Raw genomic sequence first — 25977 nt, 5'->3', positions numbered from 1 at the left:
TGAAATATTGTGAATCGTGGGCGGAAGCGTGCCGCGGGCGGTGCGCTTCGGCGGATATCGTGCCTAGCGTTGCGTATTTGGGTGTAATATTGTACTTTAGAGTTGCGTCTTCGGGTATATTGTGGTATGTAGCGTTTCGTTTTCGGGTATATGGTTGCTCGCCGTGCGCGGGAGCACCTTGTGCGTGTCGGGAGGAACTTTGCCGAGCACATTGCGGTGCATTAAGAGTCTCGCGGATATTTTGCGTCGCGTGCACGGGCATTGTATCGTCGCGCTCATTCGGCGGAGAATCTTGGAAGCGCGTTAATTAGCGTTGCGCACTGATGGACTTGCGGTTTCGGGTATATGTCGCGTGTGTGAATATTGTTGCGTGCCTGGAATCGGGGAGCGGAATCGTGTGCGAGTCAATGATATTGTGTGGCCGCGTTTATACGAGTCGTATTTGTTGAGCTCGCGGAGAGCGTCGCGGGCGTGAACATCACGCGCTTTCTGCATGCGTTAATCGCCGTTACCGCGTTGTTACCGGCCACCCGAGCGACATCGGGTCTTGAATCCTTGCGCTATGATTCCCCTGTTTTTTCGAGTTATGAAATATATCTGATTATCATTATTTATTATCGAGCTTTATTTTGTGTGTCGGTTGTGTCACGCCCTTTCTCCATCTACACCTTTTTCACGCGGACTTACGCCCTGAGCTCGCGGCGAGGCTATTGAGACTATTGTGAGCGTTGCCGAGACGTGGTGCGCGTCTATAATCGCACCTGGCGCCCAATCACAAGGTATCGCCCAAGACCTTAGATACGGGAATTACGGTAAGAAATTTGACCTCGGTATCCCCTTGGAGCTATCGTCTGGCAGTAAGACAACAAATTGCAACCGCGCTCCCTCGGCTAGCGAGACCGAGGGAAATCGGGTTGCAGAATATAATAGAATTAATAAAAAGTGCTAATAATCAATAACAAGTAGAAACTTGCACATTGTTTCCTCGTAGTTTTTAATTGTGCAAGTAGAAACTTGCACATTGCTTCCTCATAGTTCCTAAGTGTGCAAGTTTTTATTTTATTCCAGGTATAATTATCGATATTTATTTGTTTTGACTTCCTCATAGAGGAAGCTGTGTTAGCAAAGGTTCTGATTTCACATTTAACTCTTTTGGGGACTGCGTAAATAATTATGTACATTCACAAAAAAATACTAAAAATACTTGTCCACTTAAAAACTAAAACAATATGCAGATTTCGCCAAATTCAATACCAACCTATTCCTTAAATGATACTTTATCGATAAAAAAAATCAGCCCGATATTATAAATATTTGAGATAGCGATTTATTTTTAATTCTATTATATTTTCCAGTCTTTTCTACCCCTATTTCATATATAATTGTTTAAAATTTGGTTGATCAGATCAAGTTTTATAAAGCTTCTATGTATGTACGAATTCTTCGAAATTTCAAATGTGTGTAATACGAGATCTGATCAATCAAATTTTAATGAATTATATATGAAATAGGGGTAGAAAAAAAACTGGAAAATATAATAAAATTAAAAATAAATTGCTATCTCAAATATTGAGAAAGCGGCAGCGTAAAACACATTTTTCAAAAAAAGGAAAATCTGCATAAAATCTATACCGGTAGACCGATTTCAATAAAATTTGAGGAGGACATACTTTCTATGATACTCTATTTGTGTGCAAAAATTCAAACTGGTATCTAAAAAATTGTAGAAGTAGATGCGTGTACAAAAATCCGTACACACACACACACACACACACATACATACATACTTCCGGACATTTTTTACTAATATGATTTTTCGACATTTTAGAACATTCTAAACCTATTTCCATCAAAATCTCGAAAAAAAATTTTTTCACCATTACAAAGCTTCCTCTATGAGGAAGCAATATATCAAGGGGTTCTTTTTTTAAATTTAAATTTTGAATTTTTTTAAAAATGCTTATGGTTCTAACTTCCGCATATTTGAAAATATCGATCTATTTCTAATTTTATTATATTTTTTAGTCTTTTTTCTACCCCTATATATTTCATATATAATTCTTTAATATTTGGTTGAGTAGATCCAGCTTTATACGCGATTAAAGGTCCCTAATTTAAAAAAAAATGTCTGTAATAGCTCTAACTTTCTCAAATTTTTTATTATATATAGCTTGGTTCTACATAAACAATTTGAAAAAAAGAAAAGATTGATATTTCTAATGTAGCAGTGTTGAATTCGTAGCATCAAATTATACTCAATTTGAGTCAATTTTAACTATTCCTGTAGTAGCCACTGCTTTTGCTCATTGTCAGTATATTGTCAATTTAACTAAAACAATATTAATTTAACTAAACCAATAGAGTTGAAATAATACTATATGTTGTGTTAAAATGATAAATTTCGACACATTTGGTAGTTAAAAATAACAAAATGTTATTTATATATAAATTAAGGTTTAAATTTTATTATTTAACAGTGAACTATTTAATACAGTGCAACAGAAGTTACATGCGCATCCTTAGTGCAGCAATAGCAGAAACAATGGCCGCGTAATTGACCGATACAGGACACGAATCCTTTCCTCCCCGAGGGGAAATTAAAGCGGCGAATCCCGTGAGTGCATGTTATTTCTGCGCATCGATCCTCCGTTTCTCTGTTCATTTCTCCCGTGCACGCCTGCACCGTCTTTCCTGTGTGGGCTGCCGTCTATATTTGACCTCACTTCGGCTAAATTAAGTCGTCGTTTAACACAACCGCAAGTCGTGCCAAGAAATTGCGATTCGCGATTAAAGATGCTTTAATTCCCTGAAGTTTCTTTGATTGAGTTTTTATGAAATTTTTTTATTGCATTTTATTAACTTAATTTAGTTTTTGTTAATTATGACTATTTATTGTTTTATTGTTTCTGATATTTAATATTATTATTATATCGCCGACGATATGTAGCGAAATAAATAAAGTTTTTCTTATAGCAAATTAACGAAAATGACAAATGTAATAGGAATAATAATCATTATTTACAAAATTATAAATAGCAGATTTATGAGAGATTATTATTAATTATCAGCGAAATTATTATTCGGCTTTTAAAATACGTCAATATTCATTCCATAAATTTAGTTCAAAATTTTCAAGATATTTATATTAAGGAGGTTCGAGATGGCTTCATCGGAGGGAGTAGTGGGACGCGGGGGTTCTGGAAACAGCGCACTAGCGTTTGAAGTAGTGGGAATGAAGGGGATTGCTCTGATTGGTCGCCGCGTGCGTATAATGCGTGCTGCTGTTCACGTCGTTCACGACCGTGGCAGTCTAGCAGACGAAAAATCAAGCAATTTATGCCATGCTTTAATAATTAATTTTTCTACGAAATGTGCGGTAACCTTCCCCTTTCTTTCGCTCATTTATTTGTAAATTATTAAGTTACATGGGCATATTTTTCTTTCCTTATCATTTGCATTTTTTCTTGCACTTATTTCATTCTGAACCCTTACAAAAAAGTATTACTGACTAAATACTTAAAATCTCAGTGATTTAATATTGTCAATATTTATTTGGGAAATACTGAGAAAATACTGGTAGTAATAAATATTATAGGTAGTGATTAATACTACACAGAACTACTGGTGCTTAGTATTGAATTACTCACCGATATTTCGATTTCCGATATTTACCCGGCATAAAAAAAAATTATTTTTTTTTCGAAATTTTATTGCTATTTTATAACTAAATTTGTTTCTTAAGATGCAGTTTATAATTATAAATATTTTCTCGTATTTAAAAAACACTTACCTTGGTGGGATCGAACTCGGGACCTCTGGATCGTGAGCCAACTGCCTTACGTGGTAGACTACTTCTTAATTTGATGTAAGTGTTATATATAGTCTACATGTGTCATAACCAGCACAAATATATAATTTTTCAAAAATCATTTTAGGAAACAAATTCAGTTTAAAAAGAGTAATAAAATTTTGAATTGGATATTAAAATGATATCTTTAGTATTATTTCAAAACTTGTACACTTTTATCACGACGAATTAGTACAGACCTTCATATATTTAAAAATGTATTTGTGCCTTACTTTTATCTCTTTTCCTTAATATTATCAGGAATTACACCCATTATAATGTTTCTATACAAATTGTAGTACTGGTTAAAAATGCAGCCAGTTTCATGAAATTTTAATATGTTGTTCTGGAATGCAAAATAGAATTATGTGAATTTTTGGGGAATTTTTCACCGTTCTATTTTGAAAAAAATTTAATCCAAAAATTGTACTTTTTAAATTTTTGGAGTAGATTTTTTTCAAAACGGGACGGTGAAAAATTCCTAAAAAATTCACATAATTCTATTTTGCATTCTAGAACAACATATTAAAATTTCATGAAACTCTGCATTTTGTTGTAGCCATCGAACCTCCTTAAATTTAGCATGCGTTTATTCAGATAGTATTTGAAATCGCAGTGACAGTTCAGTTTGCAAGAATAAATTAATGAAAATTGACGGATGATTATTATCGAATGCTAGATAATGGAAAAATTAATGCTTCTATCTTTCATTTGAAAAGCATCTCTTTTGTTGGACTCCGATTTTGTTTTTCCAGTGTTTTAAGGAATCGCTTAACATCTTTTTCTTACAATCAATTTTCTCTCGGTGTTTGGACACGGAGGTCCCGATGCTACCCGTCGCCAGCTGCACTCGTCGTGTTGCGATGCAAGTATCAAGTAAGCATCACTGGTCGCTCTCCACCAGGTGATCCATTATGCATAAGCGCTCTCGTTTCGGCCAACAAAGAGCCTTGAGCTCCTCGGTAGCGACTCGTACCACCTATCATGCGAGAAGACCGATGCGAGACCGGGGTAATGTCGGGGGATAAATAGCGCGGTTTATGCGCCCTTACGCCAATTCCGCCTGCCCCCGCCTCCCCAAATCGCTCGAAAAAGCGGCTGCCGCTGCTACGAATAGCATATCGCTCATGCAGGTTTTTCTTTCCGGCTTGATTCTCTCCCCTTGACAGGTAACGTTTCACTCGGGACGTCTGCAGATTTTTAACCCCTTTTGTTTCGGATACGTCGGCGATAACTAGCGGCTTATTCGAATATTTGACCTTCTTTCAAATTACCCGAAATGAAAGCTCTTTCTTAGCTGGTGGATAAATATCCTCACCTGGAATCCCGTTTTTAATGATGCCCTCTCGTAGGCGGGCAATATTTCATCCGAAATGTCGGTGGGAAATTTTTAACCCTTCCGTTATAGATTTTCTAGACCACGAACGTAATAACATTGGCGATAAAACAGCGCGATTTTATACGCGCTTGTGACATTTTTACGCTATCCCCTTTCCGCCCCCGCCCAAAATCGCTCGGAAGAGGCGGGCGGGTATTTTATTCCGAATCCCGTAGGGGAAGTGTTTTAACCTTTTTATTTTAGATTCCGTGTAAATATGGGCACAGCATTGTTGGCAATAATAATAGCACCCTTATGTGAGCTTACGCGAATTCATCCACCCTCGTTCTAAATTACTCGAAATAGATATGCTGGTCTATGAATAGCGTTCTCCAATTAAGTTCTTTTTTATGTCGTTTTATCACGTTTATGGACAATTATAACATTTTGTTCAGAAAGTTATGGAATTTAACCCTTTTGTTTTCCAAGGTTGTACAAATATAGGTGTAGGAATATCGATGATAAATGGGACCCTCACACATCCTTATGCGATTTCCCTTCAAACTCGCTTGGAATAAGCGAAACGGCATTTTATTCGGAAAGCCAAATTCTTTCGTTCTGGCTTCTCTAAAGTGTGGACACACGGTAATATCGGCGGTAAATAGCGCTCTTTTACCCGGATTTCTTTCTCTCCCTTGAATTACTCAAAATAGTCTGTAAATAGCACTTTTTATTCCCTAAGTTTTTATTGCCGACAATTATTTGGTTTTTTTTCGGACAGTTAGCATTTTACTCGGAATGCTGGAAAATGTCTTACCATCCCATTTCAGATTTGCCGGATATGGATACTGTAATACCGATGATAAATGCGCGTCCTTATACGCACCTTTGTGCTATTCACATCCCCGCATTTCCTTAAATTGGTCGGAATAGACTCGCAACAATTTATTCAGGACACTAGAAAATTGTTAGGATTTGTCGATTTCTTACTCGTAATATTTTGTAAATTATAATATTATTAGCAATTAATTTAAATTTCTAATGATAATTAAAAAATGTGAAATATTTTATGTCGCTCAAGTTGTCTCGCTTGTAAACCGCGAATTTACAGTCCCGGCTTTGAGCTGTCCCTTCACTAACTCCCGAGGACTCATCTTCTCGCGTATTTTATGTACGCTATATCATGGTAAACATACCTCGGACAAGTGTGAGGATCCCTAACGGCATCACCAGGATAGCGACCATAAGGTCCGTGATGGCCAGACTCATTAGGAAATAATTAGTAACATTTTGCAACCGCCGCTCCCAGGTGATTGCCAGGCACACCAGAATATTCCCCGCGGCTGTTCCCAGAACCAGGACGAGTGCCAGCATCGCCCACCAATTGTTAAGCTCTTCCGTGTCGTTCTGACTGCCGGCGGGATTCACGGTCGTCGTCTCCAGGTCGATCTCGCTGCCGTTCGTGAAATCGGCATCCCACAGGGTCAACGAGTAATCATAGGAACCCGTCAGGACGACCTGCATAGTCGTCGATCTCGTCATCGCTCGGTCGAAAACTTTCATCCACTGAGACGTGCACTTTCACGGTACGCGAGTGACGCGAGGACTCGGCATCTGAAAGCGCGCCATGCAGAATCGTCGTGGGATACCGAGTTTCTCAGAGGTTGGAGACTTGTTGGAGTAACGAAGGTTTATTTCAAGATTAATAGTCGGAAGAAATATATCGGAAGGTTTGAAGATTTATGAAACAAAGGGATTTACAAGGAATATATACCATCCGTTTAAATAACCTAATTAAGAGACGTCATGCGGCATTGTGAGACTCGTGAGAAAGGATCGAAGCTGACCAGGAACAAAATGAAATATTTTAGGAACCAAAAATTCGAGGAATGAAAGCTCGGAAAGAGAGGATATTGAAGGCGAAAAATTTAGAATGCTAGGAATTTACGAAATAGAAATTGAAGCAAAACAAAAATTTAACGTTGAACGTCGCGTCGGTTGAGTCAAGAATGTAGCAAATTAAATATTAGTGGATCAAATCCGCAGGATAAACTGCAAGTGTCTGAAAGTACCAAGACTCACGGTTTTAAAATTGTAAATATAAAAATTTGAGAATCTAAGGATCTAAACAGGAAAGTGCGAGAAAAATCCAGTAATCAGAAAATTCGAATAATTTAATAATTTAAAAATTTCATTGAGCTTTCATAGGCCGTACGTTTTGATCTTGAAATATTTTTCTCAAGAGCACGGATCGATTATTTTCCCTCAATGCAGGATGATAAAATTGTCAAATATTTCCTGGAAGAAGACCCTTCCTGAAGACGGAAGAGGCCATTCCGGCTGCGCCTTCGGCGAATTACGAGTATTGATACCGATTCAATTTCATCGATGCGACTGATCTAATATACCGAGTGATATATATCGATGGAAAGCGAGGATTACGTGTTCAACAGGTTACATCGACGAGCGGATCGCTTAAGCGAGCAATCGCGAATATTATCGCTATAGTAGTTATATGAGCGTACTTTCAAATTTTCCTGCAATTAATCTGTCGCGATTTCAATCGAGTCGATAATCTCGGAAAATCTCGGAGGCGTTTTATATGCCTTGGGTTGATTCATGGCCTGTGTAGATGTAGGACGCCAAATCGGGACGCTGGAAAAAAAGTTAATGGCCTTAAGATTAAAAAATCTGCGATAAATCGTAAAGTTCCAGCAGTTTCGAGAATTTAAGATATCAGAGTTTTAATCGGTGTTCTTTAGGTAGGTAATTAAAAACAAGAAAGTCGGTAATCTGAAGAACTATAAGCACGTAAAGCAAAACATTTTAAAGGATTTTTTTCTTAAAATATAGAAATTTAAGAAAATAAATTTTTATAATCTGTAATTTTTATGATTTATAAGAATTTAAATTAAGTAAATTTAAAAAAATTTTTTGAAAATAAAAAAGGAAAAAATTAATAAAAAACACATTATTAGGATAAATTAAATAAGGACAATAATTTTAATGGAATTTTAAGAAAATTAGGAAATGTAGCGGGAATTTTTTCGCAATTTCAGGAATTTTGATCGTGCTCGAGGAGTTAATGGAAACTCGGGGAAGCTAAAATTCGTTGGATATTTCGTAAAACCGCAGAATCGGGACGCACATTGTTCGATGAACTTTTCTCCATAGCGAACGGACACTTTGGGGGTCCCGAAGGCCTTTCCACGGTACGTGGTTTCAAACGCGCGCGTCTTCGATAAGAGGTTGGGGGTGGCGACGGGCGAGTGATTCGCGGGTCGACCTCGGAACCGAGCGCGAAGGGCGAACAACGCGATCCACGGGGGTTGCTTTGCCGTGGACTACTAGCCCACTGGCTTTCATTTCTCGCCAACGTCACCCCCACCGGCTGTCTCGCCAGTGCTTCTCAACCCCTGGCGAGAGTATTGCGACGCGCAAGCGTTGCCGCACGGCCTGCCCACATTGAGACACCTGTTCGTCCTTCGTCGTCGTCGCCTCTTGTATCAAATGCACGCGAGATGCAACGTCTTATTAATAAATCATTGATGACACCTTATCTTTTGTCTTTCCAATGAAAACCAACGATACCGACGTATTTCTATGCGTATTCCTTTCAAATCTCTTAATAGTTATTTTCTGAAACTAATTTTGAAAATGCCGGTACACTGAAATGTTAAACAGTTTTCACGTTATGAGATGCGATATGTCATTAAAACTATATTTTTTGGACTTTCATGTAAACATCTTTCCGCGAACCCCTTGGGAGCAGTAAATTCTAGTGGCAAACATCGAGACAGATGTCATCAAGATGCTTTTACCATGAAAGAGAGATTCGTTGGAAAATAAAATTGCGCGGTATACTGGTTCTTATAAATATTGTTAGAGTGGAAAAATGTATACAAGTAATAGATAAAAAAATATTTTACAAATGCCTAAAAAAATTCTTGTAAAAATTAATATACGGTGCGTCTCCGAATCAGTGATGCAAATTAGAAAAAAAGGTTTCTAATAAAAAAGTAAATTTTTGTTCCACAAATTTTTATTCCATAAATTTTTATTCTATAAGCTATAAATTGCTCTTCTCTTGGTGACTGTAATAAAAAGAATATTTTATAAAATTTCAATTTTGTTTTGTTAATTAACTAAAATTACCTGATTTTATTCCGATTAGAGAAAAATGCTTCAAATTTATTTTATAATATAATCGTTGCAATAATTGCAAAAGTTATTAATTAAGATTTCAATTTAAACTAATTACAATTTATCAGCGATTTATGAAGTAATAAAATAATTGACAATTTTCAGATTTAGTTAAAATAATCTTGCTTAATTATAAAGAAGATTTTATTTATCGAAATCTACATTACCAAATATGCAAAAGCGGATTTAGTTGAAAAGATTCTGGTTAATTAAAAATTAAATTGCGTTTATGAGGAAAATAAATTTTTTCTGTATGTTGTTTAACGTATGAAATTGGATTTGATTGCAATAAACGTTCATTAATTGCAGGAATTAAATAATGTTTATTAAAATACGCGTTTGTCAAATGTATCAAATGACAGTTAATTGTAACAATTCTGCGTGGGTTTCCCATGTATTTTCAGTGAAAGCTAATTTTATTATCTCATTTTAATCATATATCCGTGGAATTTAAAGATGCAAAAGGAGTTGAATATTAAAAGGGAATTGCAAAAAATCTCTTTCGCACCCTCATATCTCGGACGATGCGTTTTGCATACTGATATCCATGTTTCTAAAATTAATACAGCTTTGTTCAAGTATAGAATTTACTTTGGCGCTTCATTTTCACGAATATTATTCTCTCCGATTTTCAACTCATAAAATCTGTCAGTTTAAATCCTGGTTATTTTCGCTTATTATTGTCAGAATAAATAAACAAATCGGTACATTATTTGTGTTTTTGAAATTAATCCGGCTTTTTAAAAATTGAATTAAAATTGGAATTCTCTTTGCAATATTACGCTCTTCTAAATTCTTCTGCAGCTATCGTTTTTAACATCTTAAGATAAATAAAACCAATTGATAGATTATTCGTATTTTGCGCGAAGAAATCCCATTTCTTTTTAAATTGACTATCGATTTGTAACACATAGTGCACAAAGCGAAGGTGTCGTGAGAGAAGGATGCTAATCGCGATAAGCTCGTTGCGATAAATTGGACACGAATAAATGTTTCCGCGAAGAGCGAGTGAAACGAGAGTTCTGTGAGCGTTAACAAAACGCAATATAGTTCTGAGAATTGCGATAAAGGAGCGATTTATTGCGCCCTTGGGCGATTTTGTGTTTACGTGCGCACGTGCGATTAAAAGACTCGCGGAAGGACACTCCCATTGCAGGAAACGAAAATGCATGTTCGCGCCGGATATCGCACGGGAAATCCAGAAGATGGGGATTATTTCCGGTATCATTCCCGGTTTGATTTGTATCGCTCGAGATTTCGTTCGGTATATATCGTGTTTTCGTTACAACGTTGTCTGATAAATAAGTCCGTAAAGACGTTTCTTTTTCTCCCGCGCGACTCGGCAACGTCAGAAGCGCGACAAAATACACAGTTCCCCATTAATTTGACTCGATTTAATCTTATGTATCTATCAATGCACATCTTGGTAAATTTATTTAGCAACTAAACAAATTTTTATTTCAATTCTGTTAATCTTTATAAAGTTTTTTTTCCGTAATAATTTGATAAGGATTATTTCAATACAATCACGGTAAAAAAAATCAAACGGGCACAGTAACAACTGTGCCGCAATCAACAACGTAGAATTATGTCTACTGTCAACCCTACGTCAACTGTCCTTCGCTGAATACTTTGACAGTAGACATAGTTCTACGTTGTTGGTTGGTTGCGGCACAGTTGTTACTGCGCCCGTTTGATTTTTATTATATTGGCAATTTTTTCTAATTCTATTATGTTCTTCAGTTTTATCTACCCCTATTTCATATATAATTTTTAAAAATTTGATTGATTAGTTCTTGAGTTATATACATATAAGTAAAAAAAAAAACTAATTTCTAATTTGTACATTTTTATTATATTGGCAATTTTTTTCTAATTCTATTATATTCTTCAGTCTCTTCTACCCCTATTTCATATATAATTTTTTAAAATTTGGTTAATTAGTTCTTGAGTTACATACGTTAAAATTTGCTATAGGAATACTGTACATATGCATAGAAGTCTAATAAAGCTAGGTCTAATCAACCAAATCTTAAAGTATTATATATGAAATAAAGGTAGAAAAGACTAAAGAATATAATAGAATTAGAAAAGTTGCTTGCCAAAATTGAAAGTGATGGTTGAGACCTGAGCATAATTATTTGCTTATAATTGTTTGTCTTCCTTATTTAGGAAGCTTTTTGAGACTTTTGAAATTTTCAAGAAGAAATGGGACTATATAAGCTATCTAATGACGTATTAATAATTACTCTACGATTATTTAGTTTTAAAGATATAAATGTTCAAAGTGTGACATGTTTTCGTTGCATCTGTGCTCCCAATGTTACCCCCTACTTACTGTCGACAAAGACGTAGTTCTACGTCAAAACATTTTGTATTTGAGTGAATTTCTATCCGTATGTAGAAATTTTTGTGTTAAATGTTTAACATACGCTGCTGTTAATGTAACATATTAGGGGTATTCAAATAAGTTAAAGTTTAACGGTTTGACAGGTTATGTCGGGTTAAAGTCGAATAAAAAGTTAATTAATTAACTTTGGGCGCGCTACTCTTTAAGGTTATGCAAAATACATAAGTAACTCATTAACCTATCACATTAATCTTTGGGTTAAAAGTTTAAAAATTAACTTTTTACCCGACTTTAACCCGACATCATAACCTGTCAAACCGTTAAACTCTAACTTATTTGAATACCTCTATTGTCATTGTGCTATTTAAGGTAAATGTACCAGTGGCCGCACACTTAAGCCACAATTCAGATTGTGATACAAATTTAGCCCATTTAGACGCATGCTTGGTACAAATGACTTGAACCATCTTGAAGCTTAGGGTTTCTAGTTTCTAAAACACATGCAATGTTTATTTTAATATTCAGTCATTTATTATTTATGCCGCGAAAATGATAAAAAGGTCAAATGTACCAGTGTCCGCACAGCCTTTACTCGGTATGTCCCAGTGCCGGACCCAGTGTCCGCATAACCTTTATTACTCGGTCCGCACAATACGATATTTAAACTCTAGAAGAGTGAGCACCGATGGATCTCAATCAAATTAGATAAAAATGATTTTTTTTCAAACAAAGCACCGACAATTGAATAATGTAACTTCATACTATACTTGACAACTGTATTTTCATAATACAGTAAACCCTCGAAGACCACATCACATCAGATTTACACGAAAGCGTTTTGCTTCTACAGTTTGCAATTGTTAAATTATTTATTTATTTGCCGAATCCATCGCTGATATCTTGACATATCGATTTTAGTATTAAGAATGAAAAAATATCCAACTGAGACTAAGAAGTGTAGATGAAGGTAGAGATGCCAAAAAATATGTACTTAAAAACCTGAAAGAAGGGAAGAAAAAACAGCACATCGACGCCTTTACTGGAGCTTTGTTTTTAAGTTTGCCAAATAATGTGCTCGATGGCACTCCATACTGTGCACTCGCTGCTCTTATCGTTGATCCACAGGCCACAGCATCTACAGCACTGTCAACCGAAGATTGGCAATATTTTTTTTCGATGCCTTCGGCATGATGCAGGATTTCTGCAATGAAATATAGTCCTTCTTTGCATGGAGATCTCATTACATTCAATATTCACTATAATTTATATATTTTATTATAAAATTATCGATTATTAGACAAAAATATATTCAGCCGTAACATAACCTCTCCATGTAAACAGCAAACAATTTTCCTGATAATGGTTGCACAGATTCAGCATGCACATTAGATTTATTGCAGATATATTATTAACAATGAGTACTTACTTATCAATCGGTTTTCCACACGTTAATTTGTTTTTTTAAATCAAAACACGAGAATTAAAAACCGCATCGATCGAGAGACAGTGTGCTACGCGATTACGTGCGGTTACTGGGACTAGCGAACTTCGCAGAGTTGTACCAGTATCCGAACAGCGTCTCGATAGGGGTACAGCATATGATTTGCTTGTTCCAGTAACGGAACAGGAAGATTTTACTATTAAATTTTGTTTTATAAGCAATTAAACCGCTGCATAGGTAAGAATACATTCTCCTGAATAAAATGAGCTATAATTTACCTCCAAAATACGAAAAGGTGGAACGATAAACCTTAAGAAGCTTTCAGCAATCCTTAGCATATTCGATAAGGAATGCGTTGAAACTACCGCCGTGACGTGCGAGACCGAATAAACAATTTAAAATAAATGGTAATCCGTGCAGAATCATACTTCTTTGTTTGTTATTAAGTACAATAACGTATTGTAGATCCCTACACAATTTTTAGATTTGCAATATTCTTCATGAAATGCTTAATAAATTGAAAACATTAAAGTCGTGTGCGACGACTGGGACGTGTGCGGCCACTGGTACGTTTACCTTACATATACAAACCTCAACCTGGTTATTAAATGTATCACTTTCGCTGGACAACTTCTTGAGCCAGATTTAAGCTTAAATACGCGATTTTGTAAGACCAATTTTCATCGCAAACTAATTACCAAATTTTGAGTTTTTGCATACTAAAATTGAACAGATATAATTTAATTAGATTTATTATATTTTAAAAAATGTTCAGTTATTGAGAGAGTTACAAATTATCGAATGTGCGTTGTCACGCAGTTGTCAAATTTCGTTCGGTTTTACGAATTTTTCAGATTATATTATTTTTAATATGATATAAAAATGTAAAGAATTTCGTTATGTTACACAATTCTGTCGCGTCACGCGTGTTTTTTTTTTTTTACTTATTTTTTATTAAGGAAAAATTTGATATTTTTGAAATAACGATTTTATTCCATTTTACGTTTTGTCATTCTACGGCGTGCTACTTTTGTGGATTTTTCTTAGGAGAGGTTGTTATGCATTCTGCGATAAGTTAATATGCGGCGCATGGCTACGCGTCTTTAGCTGCTGCCGCCTTTTATTGGCTTTAAATGTTCGCTTCTTGCGCCGAAAATTTCATTTCGCGCTCAAATAAATTCCCCAGTGATGGATTAACGCCATTACGCGCGGCGATTTATGTCGCTGGGATTTTTCCTCTTTTTTTTACGCCGATTTCTTATCTCGTCCGGGCTTTGCTCTGGAATTGCGCGGATCAAAGCTACGAAAGATTTGGTGGCTTGATTTTAAGAATTAAGAATTGTAGAAATCGAAAATAGAAGAACGTAAATTAATCAAAAATAAACTTACGAGTGAGAAGGAAAATTTAATTAGAGTAATAAGATTGAAAATTTTAAAATAGAAATCTAATTAAACTGACATTGGAAATAAAAATATGTATTTGAATACGTTCGTTTATTTGAAAATGAAGATAAAAGTTTAAGATAATAAGATTCAAGATACAAATATAAAAACTATAAATTTAATATTAGATAATTAAAATAAGAATTTTGATCAATAATAAATTTAAGTAAAAAATTAAAATATATTAGATTTTCCTTATCGCATTCGAATTTTCCGAACTTGTTTGCACGCCAACGCGGTTCTGCTGAATGACACGCTTGGGCGTCGTAAATAATCGGCGAATTATAGATATTTGTCGCATATATTCTCCGTGACTTTCCGCGCATTCGTTGTGCAGCAAGCGTGCATAGACGCGCGTGCGAATAAGCGTGCAAACACGCGTGCACGCACACGCGTGCGGCCGTACATTCCCGAGCCTAGCCGCCGCGCCGCGCGAGCGAGACGACGACGGGTTAAGAGGATCCTACAGCCGTCTGTAATACCGGCTTTTTTTCTTAGCACTAATCTTTTAATTGGCTTTATAGAAATGCAAAATTCTTGTCTAGAATTAAAGTACGCATCAAAATCTAGGTCATGGTGGTCGAATTTGTATCGAAAACGAGAAAAAATTAATATTTTTGTTAATTTTTGGTATACGTGACGACAATATTTGCTTTGTACAAAAATTCCACAATAAATATCCACAAAATTAGACCGGCATGACTTAGGGACAACATTTAAGAACAATATCGTGCAATTAGATCTAAGATTGAAAGCCTAGAAAAAAAGATTATTGAATAAACTTTTATATGTGCAAAAGCACATTCAGGTTGACATTGCGTGTAGCGAGAGATGGCGCAGCAATCGAAACAAGGACAAATGCCTCTCGTTAGACAAGGACAGATATAGATATATGACATAGAAAACAGGATTAGAAATGTTGACATTACCGACGTCGAGGAAGTTCAGCCTTCACTTTAGGATCCCCTTAAGCCCCTTGCACAATGCTAGGCAACAGGCAATAGGAACAGGGAATATAAATCAGAAATCATGTATAAATGCAGAATAAATAGTAACACAGGCAATAGACACAGAGTTTCCATCACGTTGAAAATTTTGTGCTTATTGCCTGTTGCCAACCAATCATAGCATTCGAATTTTTTAAGTTGTAAGGTGTACAAATAAGTCTCTGCTGTTTTACAATAGATGGCTCCACCAGGAGGTTATGGTTGAAATTGTCAGATGTAAAGTGTTATATCGTAAGGTTGGACATCTGGCAACACTATAAACTTGACATAGTATCAGACTGTATCGGCATCACATAATTCTTTTCGTGCGAAAATGTCGAATTTTGAGCCGAATAAGCGTCATTTGCGGAAACTTTTGATTTATTTCTTTAATTTGAAGAAATCTGCAGCTGAGGCGCATCGATTGCTTGTAGAAGCATATGATGAGGCTGCTTTAAGTGAGAGAAGTTGTCGTGAGTGGATTCAAAAGTTTAAGAACGGTGATTTTGACGTCGAGGACAAAGAACGTAGCGGAAGGCCGAAAGTGTACGAAGACACGGAATTGGAAGCATTATTGGAGGAAGATTCGTGCCAAACGCAAAAAGAACTTGCACTTACATTAGGAGTGACTCAACAAGCAATTTCACATCGTTTAAAATCGTTGGGAATGATTTTTTTTTTATAAAAAACGGCGGAAACTTATTTGTACTCCTAATATAATTAATGATTTTTTGATTATTTCCTGTTCCTATTGCCTGTTGCCTGGCATTGTGCAAGGGGTTTTAAGATCGATTGGCGAGCCAAGTCACGTCAGCGCACTTCATTTCCGCGGCCGGGCCACAATAAAGCGCGCGCGAAGGAGAAATCTTATTTATTCATGCCGTTAAAAGTGTTCGCGCGCCTGCCCGTCAAATTCAACTTAGCGCCTGCATTATGTCCATAATTAACTCCTCGACCGGAAATGGATCCTCGCTGTACATTACATGCGAATATTAACAATTGCACGCGAGCCCATAATCGGGGATCGGGACTCGGAGGACGCGGCGGACCAGAGAATTACGAGAATTTCGTAACTTTGTTAATTATAATATATTCAATCATATATTGAAATTGACTAATATATATATATATATATATATATATATATATATATATATATTAGTCATATTGATATATATATATATATATATATATATATATATATAAAGGTCATATATATATATATATAGATATATATATATATATATATATATAAAGGAAGATGTCCTGACTGACTGACTCACTGACTCATCAACGTCCATCCCAAACCCCTGAACCGAATTTTTATCAAAAGTATATGAAATCGGGGTAGAATTTTCCGGGGAGTGCCACTATGTGTATAGTTTTTTGCTACCGATTTTCTGGAAACCAATTTTTTTAATATTTCCAATTTTTCGGGAAATAATTGGCCGAATCTCAAAGAATTATAGATCAAACAGGGGTAGAATTTTCCGGGGAGTGCTATTAGGGGTTCTGGGAAGAAATCTCCCCGGAAAAATTTTCCCCGGAAAAAATCTCTCCCGGAAAAAATCCCCCCCGGAAAAAATCTCTCCCGGAAGAAATCTTCCCCGGAAAAAATCTCCCCCGAAAAAAATCTCCCCCGGAAAAAATCTCCCCATCCAAACTTTCAGTACTACTGTATTTCAAATTGAGATGGCATTTTTAAAGGCCGTTACACTAGACTGTGCGTGTTTATTTGGTGCTTGTATATGTTATTATTCGGAACCGTCAACTGATTGTAGTGTGTTTACTCATCGTCAGCAATATCACCTCGAATAACAGTAATCAGTTTCAAGTTGTGAACCCATATAGCACCTTGTCTCGCGTGGAAAGTATATGCGTGGAGGCAGTAGGTTCCGCCCCTCTGCGGCTCCACTATTGTTAAATTAGACACATAGTGTGCCCCCAAAGTACGTTCCGTTCCATTATTATTATTTTACTCGAGATATTTTTGTTCGATACATTATTGTGTGAGATATTTTTGGACTGAAATATTTTTGAACTGAGACATTTTGGACTGAGATATTATAGACGAGATATTTTTGCTGAGATGTTTTGGGCTGAGATAAAATGAGGGATCACCGGCACCTCGGTTTTTGCTGGGCACGGAAATTTTTTGCGGGGGAGATTTTTTCCGGGGGAGATTTTTTGATGGGGAGATTTTTTTCGGAGAAATTTTTTCCGGGAACTGATTTCCAAGAGATTTTTTCCGTCGGAAACAAAACGTCGGATACGCTATTAAGTGTATAATTTTTTGTTACCGATCTTTTTGGAAGCCGGTACCAAAATTTTTTAAATTTTACGGGAATTAATTGACCAAAACTTAAATAATTGTATATGAAGTAGGGGTAGAATTTTTCGGGGAGCATTATGATGTGTACAGTTTTTGGTTACCGATTTTTTTAATTTTTCCAATTTTTCGGGAAATAATTGATTAAATCTTAAAGAATTATATATGAAGTAGAGGTAGAATTTCCTGGAGAGTGCTATAAAGTGTACTATTTTTTGTTACCAATTTCTTTGGAAACCGGTTCCGAATGACCGAATCTCAAAGATACATAAAGTAGGGGTAGAATTTCTCGGGAAGTGCTATAAAGTATGGAATTTTTTATTACCGATCTTTTTGGGAACCGGTATCAAAAGTATTTTAAATTTTTCGGGAAATAATTGATCGAATTCTAAAGAATTGTATATAAAACAGGGGTAGAATTTTCCGGGGAGTACTATAAACTGTATAGTTTTTCGTTAACGATTTTTTTGGGAACCGGTATCTTTTTGGAGAGAGAGGGAGAGATAGATAGATAGATAGATAATATTTATTATGCCCAAGCGAAGGCTAAAGGGCAAAAAGTAATATAACATTTACAGAATTATTGCAGATACAACAATAAAAATATAACAATATGAGATACAAGTGCTCTCACTCAATATTGAATTAGACCGCCACAAGCATATTACGTATGAAGCCAAAGTAACATAAGATTTGCTCAATACGGTACAACATACATGAAATTAATAAATCGATCGAGATAACATTTCCCAATACGATATAAAGCAACCAAAATGTATAGAACTGTACAAATAAACAACTTAAGACTAACGCACTTATATAACTAACGCACAATAACAGTAAACTACTTACAACTAACGTACTTAGAGTCAGTCCACCAACCGACTACTTAACATCTAAACTGACCTCGATACAAAATTAAGAAGAGAACAGCAAGTAGATACGTTCAGTCAGATTCAGATGTCAGCAGAAATGATCGAAGAACACTCTTAAATGATACTAACGACGATGCAGATGTTATACTGTCAGGGAGCGAGTGCCAGAAATAAATTGCGGAGATATGAAATGAGTTCTTGTATGTTACTGTTTTATGGGCAGGAATGTGGAAGGCCTGAGTAGAGGCAGCCAGACGCTCGGATCTCCTCAGCAGTGGGTCAGGTACGGTAAAAAGCTCACGAAGGTAAAAGGTGATCGCATATGGAGGATCCGATACATCTGGCAGCCCATGAAGTAGAGTCTCTTATTTTCGACACGAAGCCATCCCAATTTACGCCTGTACGGTGTTATGTGCTCATCACGCCTGAGATTATATATGAATCGAATACTGCAATTTACTAGTCTCTGTAATTTAATATTTAACTCGTCGGTCATGCTATGATGATAAACTAGACAGCAATAATCAATGTGAGGCAATATTAGGGTAACAACTAGTTTTATCTTAAGCTCAATCGAGAAAAAATTTCTGTTGAATTTGAGACTATACAGTGCGTGATGGACCTTTTGAGAGACGTGGATGACATGCTTCTTCCAAGAAAGATCTAACGTAAGGATGACACCAAGGTTCCTAACTTCACTCACAAAAGGTATTGGCGTGTCGTTTACCACTACAAACTGTAAGAGGTTTAGATCGATGGTTCCAATGTGAGCTCGACTACCAAATATAATGATCTTAGATTTGTTCGGATTGAGCTTTAGACCGTTTACACCAGCATAGTTAAAAATGGCCTTGGCATCCTTAGTAATCAATTCAAGACCACGATTTATGTCGGCCGGTGGACATGAGAGATAAGCCTGAACGTCATCAGCAAAAAGCATATAATAGGTGTATAGCAAAGCACGCGCTATATTGTTGATATATAAGGAAAACAACGGAGGACCGAGCACAGAGCCCTGCGGTACTCCAGATGATGTGAACAGCCACTCTGACATGTTTCTAACGTCATCTACCACTGCTTGAGATCGGCCTGTAAGGTAAGAAAAAAACCACATTATAGCCTCGTCAGAGAACCCAACCTCTTTCAGCTTTAAGTAAAACAGAGGATATGGGACAGTGTCGAATGCCTTGCTGAAGTTGAAGAGTATCATTATGGTTATATGTCCATTATCAATCGCGCGCCTGATATTGTCACAGACTCTCAGGAGAGCAGACTGAGTGTTGTGACCCGAACGGTAAACAGACTGTCTGGGATTAAACAGATCGAATTCGTATAGATATTGTGTGATCTGCAGGGCAACAATTTTCTTGAAAATCTTCGACAGTTCAGGCAAATTTGCTATTGGTCTCGTGTCAAACGGTGACTGTGAGTTTCGAATTTTCGAATGTGGGCAAATTAGTGCCCGCTTCCATTTTAACGGGAACGTGGAAGTCTCCAACGATCGGTTGAACAGCGCCGTAAGCATTGAAGAAATCACTGGCCAAGCAATACGTAGAATAAACAACGAAATGCCGTCCGAACCTGATGCATACGAGTGTAGAGGTGCAGTCATTAGAAGCCTATACACATCGCACGGAAGCACGGCAGAGAATTTGAACTGCGGTCGTAATGTTGGTCGAGGAATCTAGGCCATGGCGGCGACACATTCTGCCCATGAGCATGGCAGCTGAGCCCTAGAGATTGACGCAAAGTATACATTCAGCTGATCAGGTGTAAAAAAGTGTAGTGGAGAGACTTGTGTTTGCTTTACCAGACCTAGTCGCGCGAGTTCTCTCCATAGTTTAGCCGAGTCGGTGATTCTGACAAGCAAATTAAAGTGGAATTCACTCTTGGCCTGCTTGATATCAACGTTAAGTTGATTCCTAAAGTGTCTGTAGGCAGAGTAGTCCAGTAAACAGTCCGATCGCTTAGCCTGTTTGTACAATTTTATTTCGGGTGTTCAGACGTGTTTGAGATCATCAGAAAGCCACCGCGTCGGTGGCCTCCGCACCGCAATCACACGCGCAGGGGTATGAACATCGAGTGCCTCAGTCATGGCATCCGACAACGCACTGCAGAGATCATCGACACAGTGATCTCCATCCGCATCGGTGATGGCTTGAACACGCTCAAGGTACCTAGGACTGTTCATAATAGACCTGAGGCACATCAGCATCAATATCTCTAAAGCTACGTCTTCTAATAGAGCGAGAGAGAGAGAGAGAGAGAGAGAGAGAGAGGGAGGGAGAGAGAGAGAGAGAGAGAGAGAGAGAGAGAGAGAGAGAGAGAGAGAAAGAAAGAGAGAGAGAGATTGATTGATTGATTGATTAGGTTTATTTATGCCCAAGCATAAGCTAAAAGGCAAAGGTACAATAGAAGCAAAAAAAATAATATAATACAATAGTAGCAAGATATAGTACTAAAATACAGCAATTTACAAGTATTCAACTCATTGCTCAAGCCATGATAGAGAAGACAGCAATAGTCAATATGAAGTATAATTAATGCTGTAACTAATTTGATTCTTAATTCAGTGGAAAGAGAGTTTCTATTAAATTTTAGAAAGAGAGAGAGAGAGAGAGAGAGAGAGAGAGAGGGAGAGAGAGAGAGAGAGAGAGAGAGAGAGAGAGAGAGAGAGAGAGAGAGAGAGAGAGAGAGAGAGAGAGAGAGAGAGAGAGAGAGAGAGAGAGAATTTATAATGCCCAAGCAAAGACTAAACAGCAATAACAATAATATAGCAGTTACAAGATGCAAAGCTACAATGTGATATAAACAAAAGCGAAATACAGCGGACAGAAGTTAGTATGATGTGCATGCTCTCTCTCATAAAGCAAGCAACCAGCAATCTCAATAATATACACTGTAAAAAACTAAGAACTGACGCAACTTAACTAATATATATATTGTATATATGTATAATGTATAATATATATATATTATACACACATTGATCAAAATATGTTAAATATTTAGTAGGGGAGACCGGGGCTAAGCCGACACTATTTTTTCAAAAACAATTTTTAATATTTAATTAAAATTTTTAGCCAAATTTTTTCAATGGTATATATTTAAAGAGTGTTTCTTCAGGTACAAAATTGATTCAGGAAGTTTTGCTGTACGTCGCTTTGTTTTGCCGCCAGGAAAGGAAAAGTGACGCGAAGACAAATTTTCAAATTGAAAAATGCCGGGGTAAACTCGACACTTTGCTTGATCGACACAATTTAATCTGGAACTTAATTTTTATTGTCTGAAATTAAATGTACATTAGTTTATCGTTTATTTAGAAAGTACAAAAAATTTGGAATTAAGTAAAACAATCATTGAAAATAACGAGAACAAAAATTGTTAAACATTCAATTATTTTCATCTGAACTCATGTCTGAAAAACAATTTATGCAAGTAAATTCGCGATTACACGTGCACACACATTTAGTCCAGTCAAATTAGACAAAAAAAAAAGGCTTTTGCTCGGAAGTGAAGCGGTATCAATGAAACCTTTTTAGGGTTGTTGGGGAAATGTAGAAGAGCTTATTTTTGAGTTGTCGGGTTAATCGGACCGATGGGTTTTTAAGGGGGGGGGAGGAAATGAAAAATTTCGTTTTTTTTTCGCAATAACTCGGCGAATTTTGACCGTACATGATTTACTAACCTTTCATTTTGTAGCTCTTTTAAAGCCCTACAATTCATTTCCTGAAGACCCTAACTTAAAATCAATATTTGTCGAGTTCTAGCCGGTGAAAGTGGGAAAAAATGCATTTTGTCGCGGTTTTTTGCGTTTATCTCGTTTCCATTAATAGATAGAAATGTGCCGCTACTAACAAAGTTGTAGGGCTTAAAGAGACCTACAAAACAAGGGGTCAGTCGTTCAGATTCGTTGAAAATTGAGCCCAGGGAAGCCTCTGGAAGTCGCGCTTTTAACGCGTGCGGCGCGGCGGCGCGCCGCCGCGATGACGATCGGCCATGCGACGCACGGCGCGTGTCGAGTCGAGTGCGCTCGGGACTCGCTAGAACTCGACAAATATTGATTTTAAGTTAAGATCTTCAGGAAATGAATTGTAGGGCTTTAAAAGAGCTACAAAATGAGAGGTTAGTAAATCATGTACGGTCAAAATTCGCCGAGTTATTGCAAAAAAACAAAATTTTTCATTCCCCCTCCGCCCCTTAAAAACCCATCGGTCCGATTAGCCCGACAACTCAGAAATAAGCTCTTCTACATCCCCCCAACAACCCTAAAAAGATTTCATTGATACCGCTTCACTTCCGAGCTCAATTGTCTAATTTGACTGGACTAATTTGTCATGGGCCATATGCTGCATTACAAGCATCGTTTATTATTGGGAACCAATAAAACAGCGTGTTGACTTAGCCCCTGTCGACTTTGCCCCGCACGTCGTTTTTTACTTTTGTTACTCCAAAAATATAAAAAATTTTGAAAATATGCAACAATTATTATCGGATTCGTATAAAACATCGAATTTCCCATCAAAATCACTTACCGGTAGATTCGCAAGAGTAAAGCTCGATGAAAGAGTAAACATTTTCGAAAGATTAGAAAAATTACTTTTTACTATCAAAAACGCTTATGTCGCGTTAAAAATTACACTATAACTCAGAATGTTACCAAATTCCGTTGATAATACTGGCACATAAAGGCGCATTTACAGTAACAAAGGCAAGTTTCTACAATAGATTTAAATTGGCAAAAAGCCTAGTGTCAAGTTTGCCCCGTTGTCGGCTTAGTCCCGGTCTCCCCTATAGTATTTATGACACGAGATGTGAAAGGCTGATTTTATATGTATTTAAAAAATAATATCGACTTTTTTTCTCGTACCGAGTATCATTTAAAAGAGACCAATTCTGGAAATTTAAGAAGTTAATTAACGCCTTTATATCTGTTTATGTTATTACATGTAAACTTACACATTTTAAAAGGTTTCATATAATAAAAAAATGTGAAAAAACTATGATACCTTTGAAAACCATAATATCTTTTTCACATTCAGTGTAGCATTACTAGATTAATTGATGCTCTCAAAAATAAAATCTCATGTACCAAAGGTTATTCTGCTTTTTCACGTTATAATACTTTTGCACAAAAATTGTTCTTTGATATTACTTCGATACTATATCATAAAATGACGATTATTATTGTTAAATGGTTGTATTAATTTGTTTTATTAATTGATACTGCGTTACATTAATTATGTTGATTTAAATGTATATTGATTATCTATAACAATTTGGTAATTAAGTCAAGATAATTGGCACGTTTTATATTTATATAATTATTCGTATCCCTATTGTCGAGTAGAACTTTAAATCTCTTCTTGATGTGTGTGTGTGTGTGTGTGTACTTTTTAGCCATTAAAATCCAGCGGATAACTTTGGAACGCGGCGCAGTATTATTTTAATTTCTCAGTTATATTCAAATTACCTTTATGCCTTGTCTTGTTAAAGGTTACAGGGCGGAAGTCCCGCTGCGACTTTTGCGACGGACGCGGCAAAAGATGAGGGAAGTGAACTAAAAGGTAATCGGGATGATGGGGTCATTCTCGGATTGATCGATCATTCTGCGGGGTCTGCGTGACATGAAACGCGCTCGGCGTTCAAAATGAAGCCATTGTTCCACGGGAGAACGCCAAGCGCAAATTCGACCGTCGACTCGCTGAACCCTTATGGCCTTTTTTCGTTTTTTTTTTGCGAGAGAATTCCTAATAAATGAAGCTCGGGTCTTTGAAATCCGTCCGTTTTAATTAAAGAATTCTATTTGTTTTAATCCTTCGGCAAATTGCTTTTAGAATCTGAAATATAGTTTTTATTGACTTTTTAAAATTATTCACTTAGGAAATTAAGAGTGAAAAATTTAAAAAGATTTAAAGAAGGGAGTTTTAGATCTCTCACAGAATAAGAGAAATTCTAATGCAATAGAATTGAGAACATAAAAATTTGAATTAAGAAACAGAAATTAAAACTCTAAAGTCTATTAATTCGAGAAAATCGTGTGTTTAATACAAGTCAGAAATTCAAAGTCAAAGATACACGCTTGAGAAAATTAGATATTGCAAAATATTGGTTTCTTGAATTTCTTAAAGCTTACATGCAAATTGTAAATTTTTAATCTGAAGCGATGAATTTATGTTAAAGTTTTCAACAGTCTTTATTATCTCGAATTTATTTGACATTTTATATATTAAGATGTCGTTAATAGTGAATTTTGTTGGCGCTGACTTAAATAGCACACTTGATTTTTAATTTTCCATCACAGCAGCGGCCAGTCGGAAAAGCTTCTCACTTTTCCCTCGCTTTGTTATGCATTGCTGGAAATGGAGAGCTTCGGGTTAACGAGCTTCCGTGCGTTACCTATCACTTTTATCCCATGCGATTTCGCGGCTCGGTTAATCCAGGAGATATACAGGGTGTGCCAGAGTCAATGAGTCACTTTTAATCTACGGATTGTTTTTTCGTGAAGAGTTAGTTTTTTGTTAATAAAAATACCGCAGTCTTTTCGAGATTTGAACATCGAGAGTGTAAGTATATAGATGAATAAACTGGTTTCGTTCTTTGCTTAATTTAATATTTGTTTTATATAAGAAATTAAAAAAGCGTGTAACGTTTAATGTTGGAAATTAAACACTTGTAGTAAATGATTAAAATTTAACTTCAAATTGACTTCGAAAGAACTCGGATGTACAAAAGTGGGTTGATAAGTTTTGAGACACACCTTGTATGTTTCGGAAATAAATCTATATCCTTTTCACGCGAGTCGTGTAATTAGCGTGCCATCAGTTTTAAATCCAAAATAATACATCTATTTTTGAAAGAGTGGTATTATTGAAGACTAGCATGCCCCGCCGGGTTTCGCCCCGGAGAACATGTGTATTAAGACACGCAAATAGTCTCTCTCTTTCTCTCTCCCTCTCTCTCTCTCTCTCTTTCCCTCTCCCTCTCCCTCTCCCTCTCTCTCTCTCTCTCTCTCTCTCTCTCTCTTGAGGCAAAAACCAAGTCGATATCTCATCGGACTCAGGAAATATTGAGAAAGTCGTGAAAACACATTTTACCCCTTTCCACCCCCTTAGGGGTTGAATTTTTAAAATTCCTTTCTTAGTGGGTGCTTACGTCACAAAAGGAATACACTTTCCAAATTTG

General features: G+C 36.5%; 2 protein-coding genes across 11 annotated transcripts in view; both read right to left on the bottom strand.

Moving 5' to 3' along the window:
* Nucleotides 1-8507, bottom strand: part of 5-ht2b (5-hydroxytryptamine receptor 2B) — a 100925-nt gene extending 92418 nt beyond the window's left edge. For 3 of the 8 annotated variants that reach the window (XM_077420954.1, XM_077420961.1, XM_077420962.1), the window contains exon 1: nt 6362-8507. In XM_077420954.1, coding sequence (XP_077277080.1) covers nt 6362-6728 — 367 coding nt within the window. In that variant the 5' untranslated portion in view covers nt 6729-8507. The remainder of the gene's footprint in view (nt 1-6361) is intronic. The other 5 variants (XM_077420956.1, XM_077420957.1, XM_077420955.1 and 2 more) reach the window with 5 other exon arrangements.
* A 3528-nt stretch (nt 8508-12035) lies between these two features.
* On the bottom strand, nt 12036-13727 carry LOC143905532 (uncharacterized). 3 transcript variants are annotated; one of them, XM_077420993.1, is made up of 4 exons: nt 13145-13727; nt 12481-12717; nt 12290-12385; nt 12036-12209 (listed from the first exon to the last, which is right to left on the bottom strand). In XM_077420993.1, exons 2-4 carry the CDS (start codon nt 12529-12531, stop codon nt 12051-12053), a joined length of 306 nt encoding a protein of 101 aa, XP_077277119.1. In that variant the 5' UTR covers nt 12532-12717; nt 13145-13727; the 3' UTR covers nt 12036-12050. The 3 variants fall into 3 exon arrangements, 1 of the variants encoding a protein (XP_077277119.1); XR_013259223.1 differs by having other exon boundaries at nt 12064-12209; nt 12486-12717; XR_013259222.1 differs by having other exon boundaries at nt 12065-12385; nt 12486-12717.
* Nucleotides 13728-25977: the final 12250 nt, after the last annotated feature.

This window comes from Temnothorax americanus, unplaced genomic scaffold, assembly GCF_048541705.1.
Source record: "Temnothorax americanus isolate GAGA-0224 unplaced genomic scaffold, ASM4854170v1 Scaffold63, whole genome shotgun sequence".
In the NCBI taxonomy this organism is placed as follows: domain Eukaryota; kingdom Metazoa; phylum Arthropoda; class Insecta; order Hymenoptera; family Formicidae; genus Temnothorax; species Temnothorax americanus.
The sequence above is the reverse complement of the archived record's forward strand: the minus strand, read 5'-3'. Positions and strand labels throughout refer to the sequence as shown.

Coding starts and splice junctions, on each gene's coding strand:
- LOC143905532 (XM_077420993.1), bottom strand. CDS start 12,531: ATGTGGTCTTCGAGGGTTTACTGTATTATGAAAATACAGTTGTCAAGT. Junction 12,386..12,480: donor AAATACAGTTGTCAAGTATA/GTATGAAGTTAC, acceptor TCACTCTTCTAG/AGTTTAAATATCGTATTGTG. Junction 12,210..12,289: donor TAAAGGCTGTGCGGACACTG/GTACATTTGACC, acceptor CATGTGTTTTAG/AAACTAGAAACCCTAAGCTT.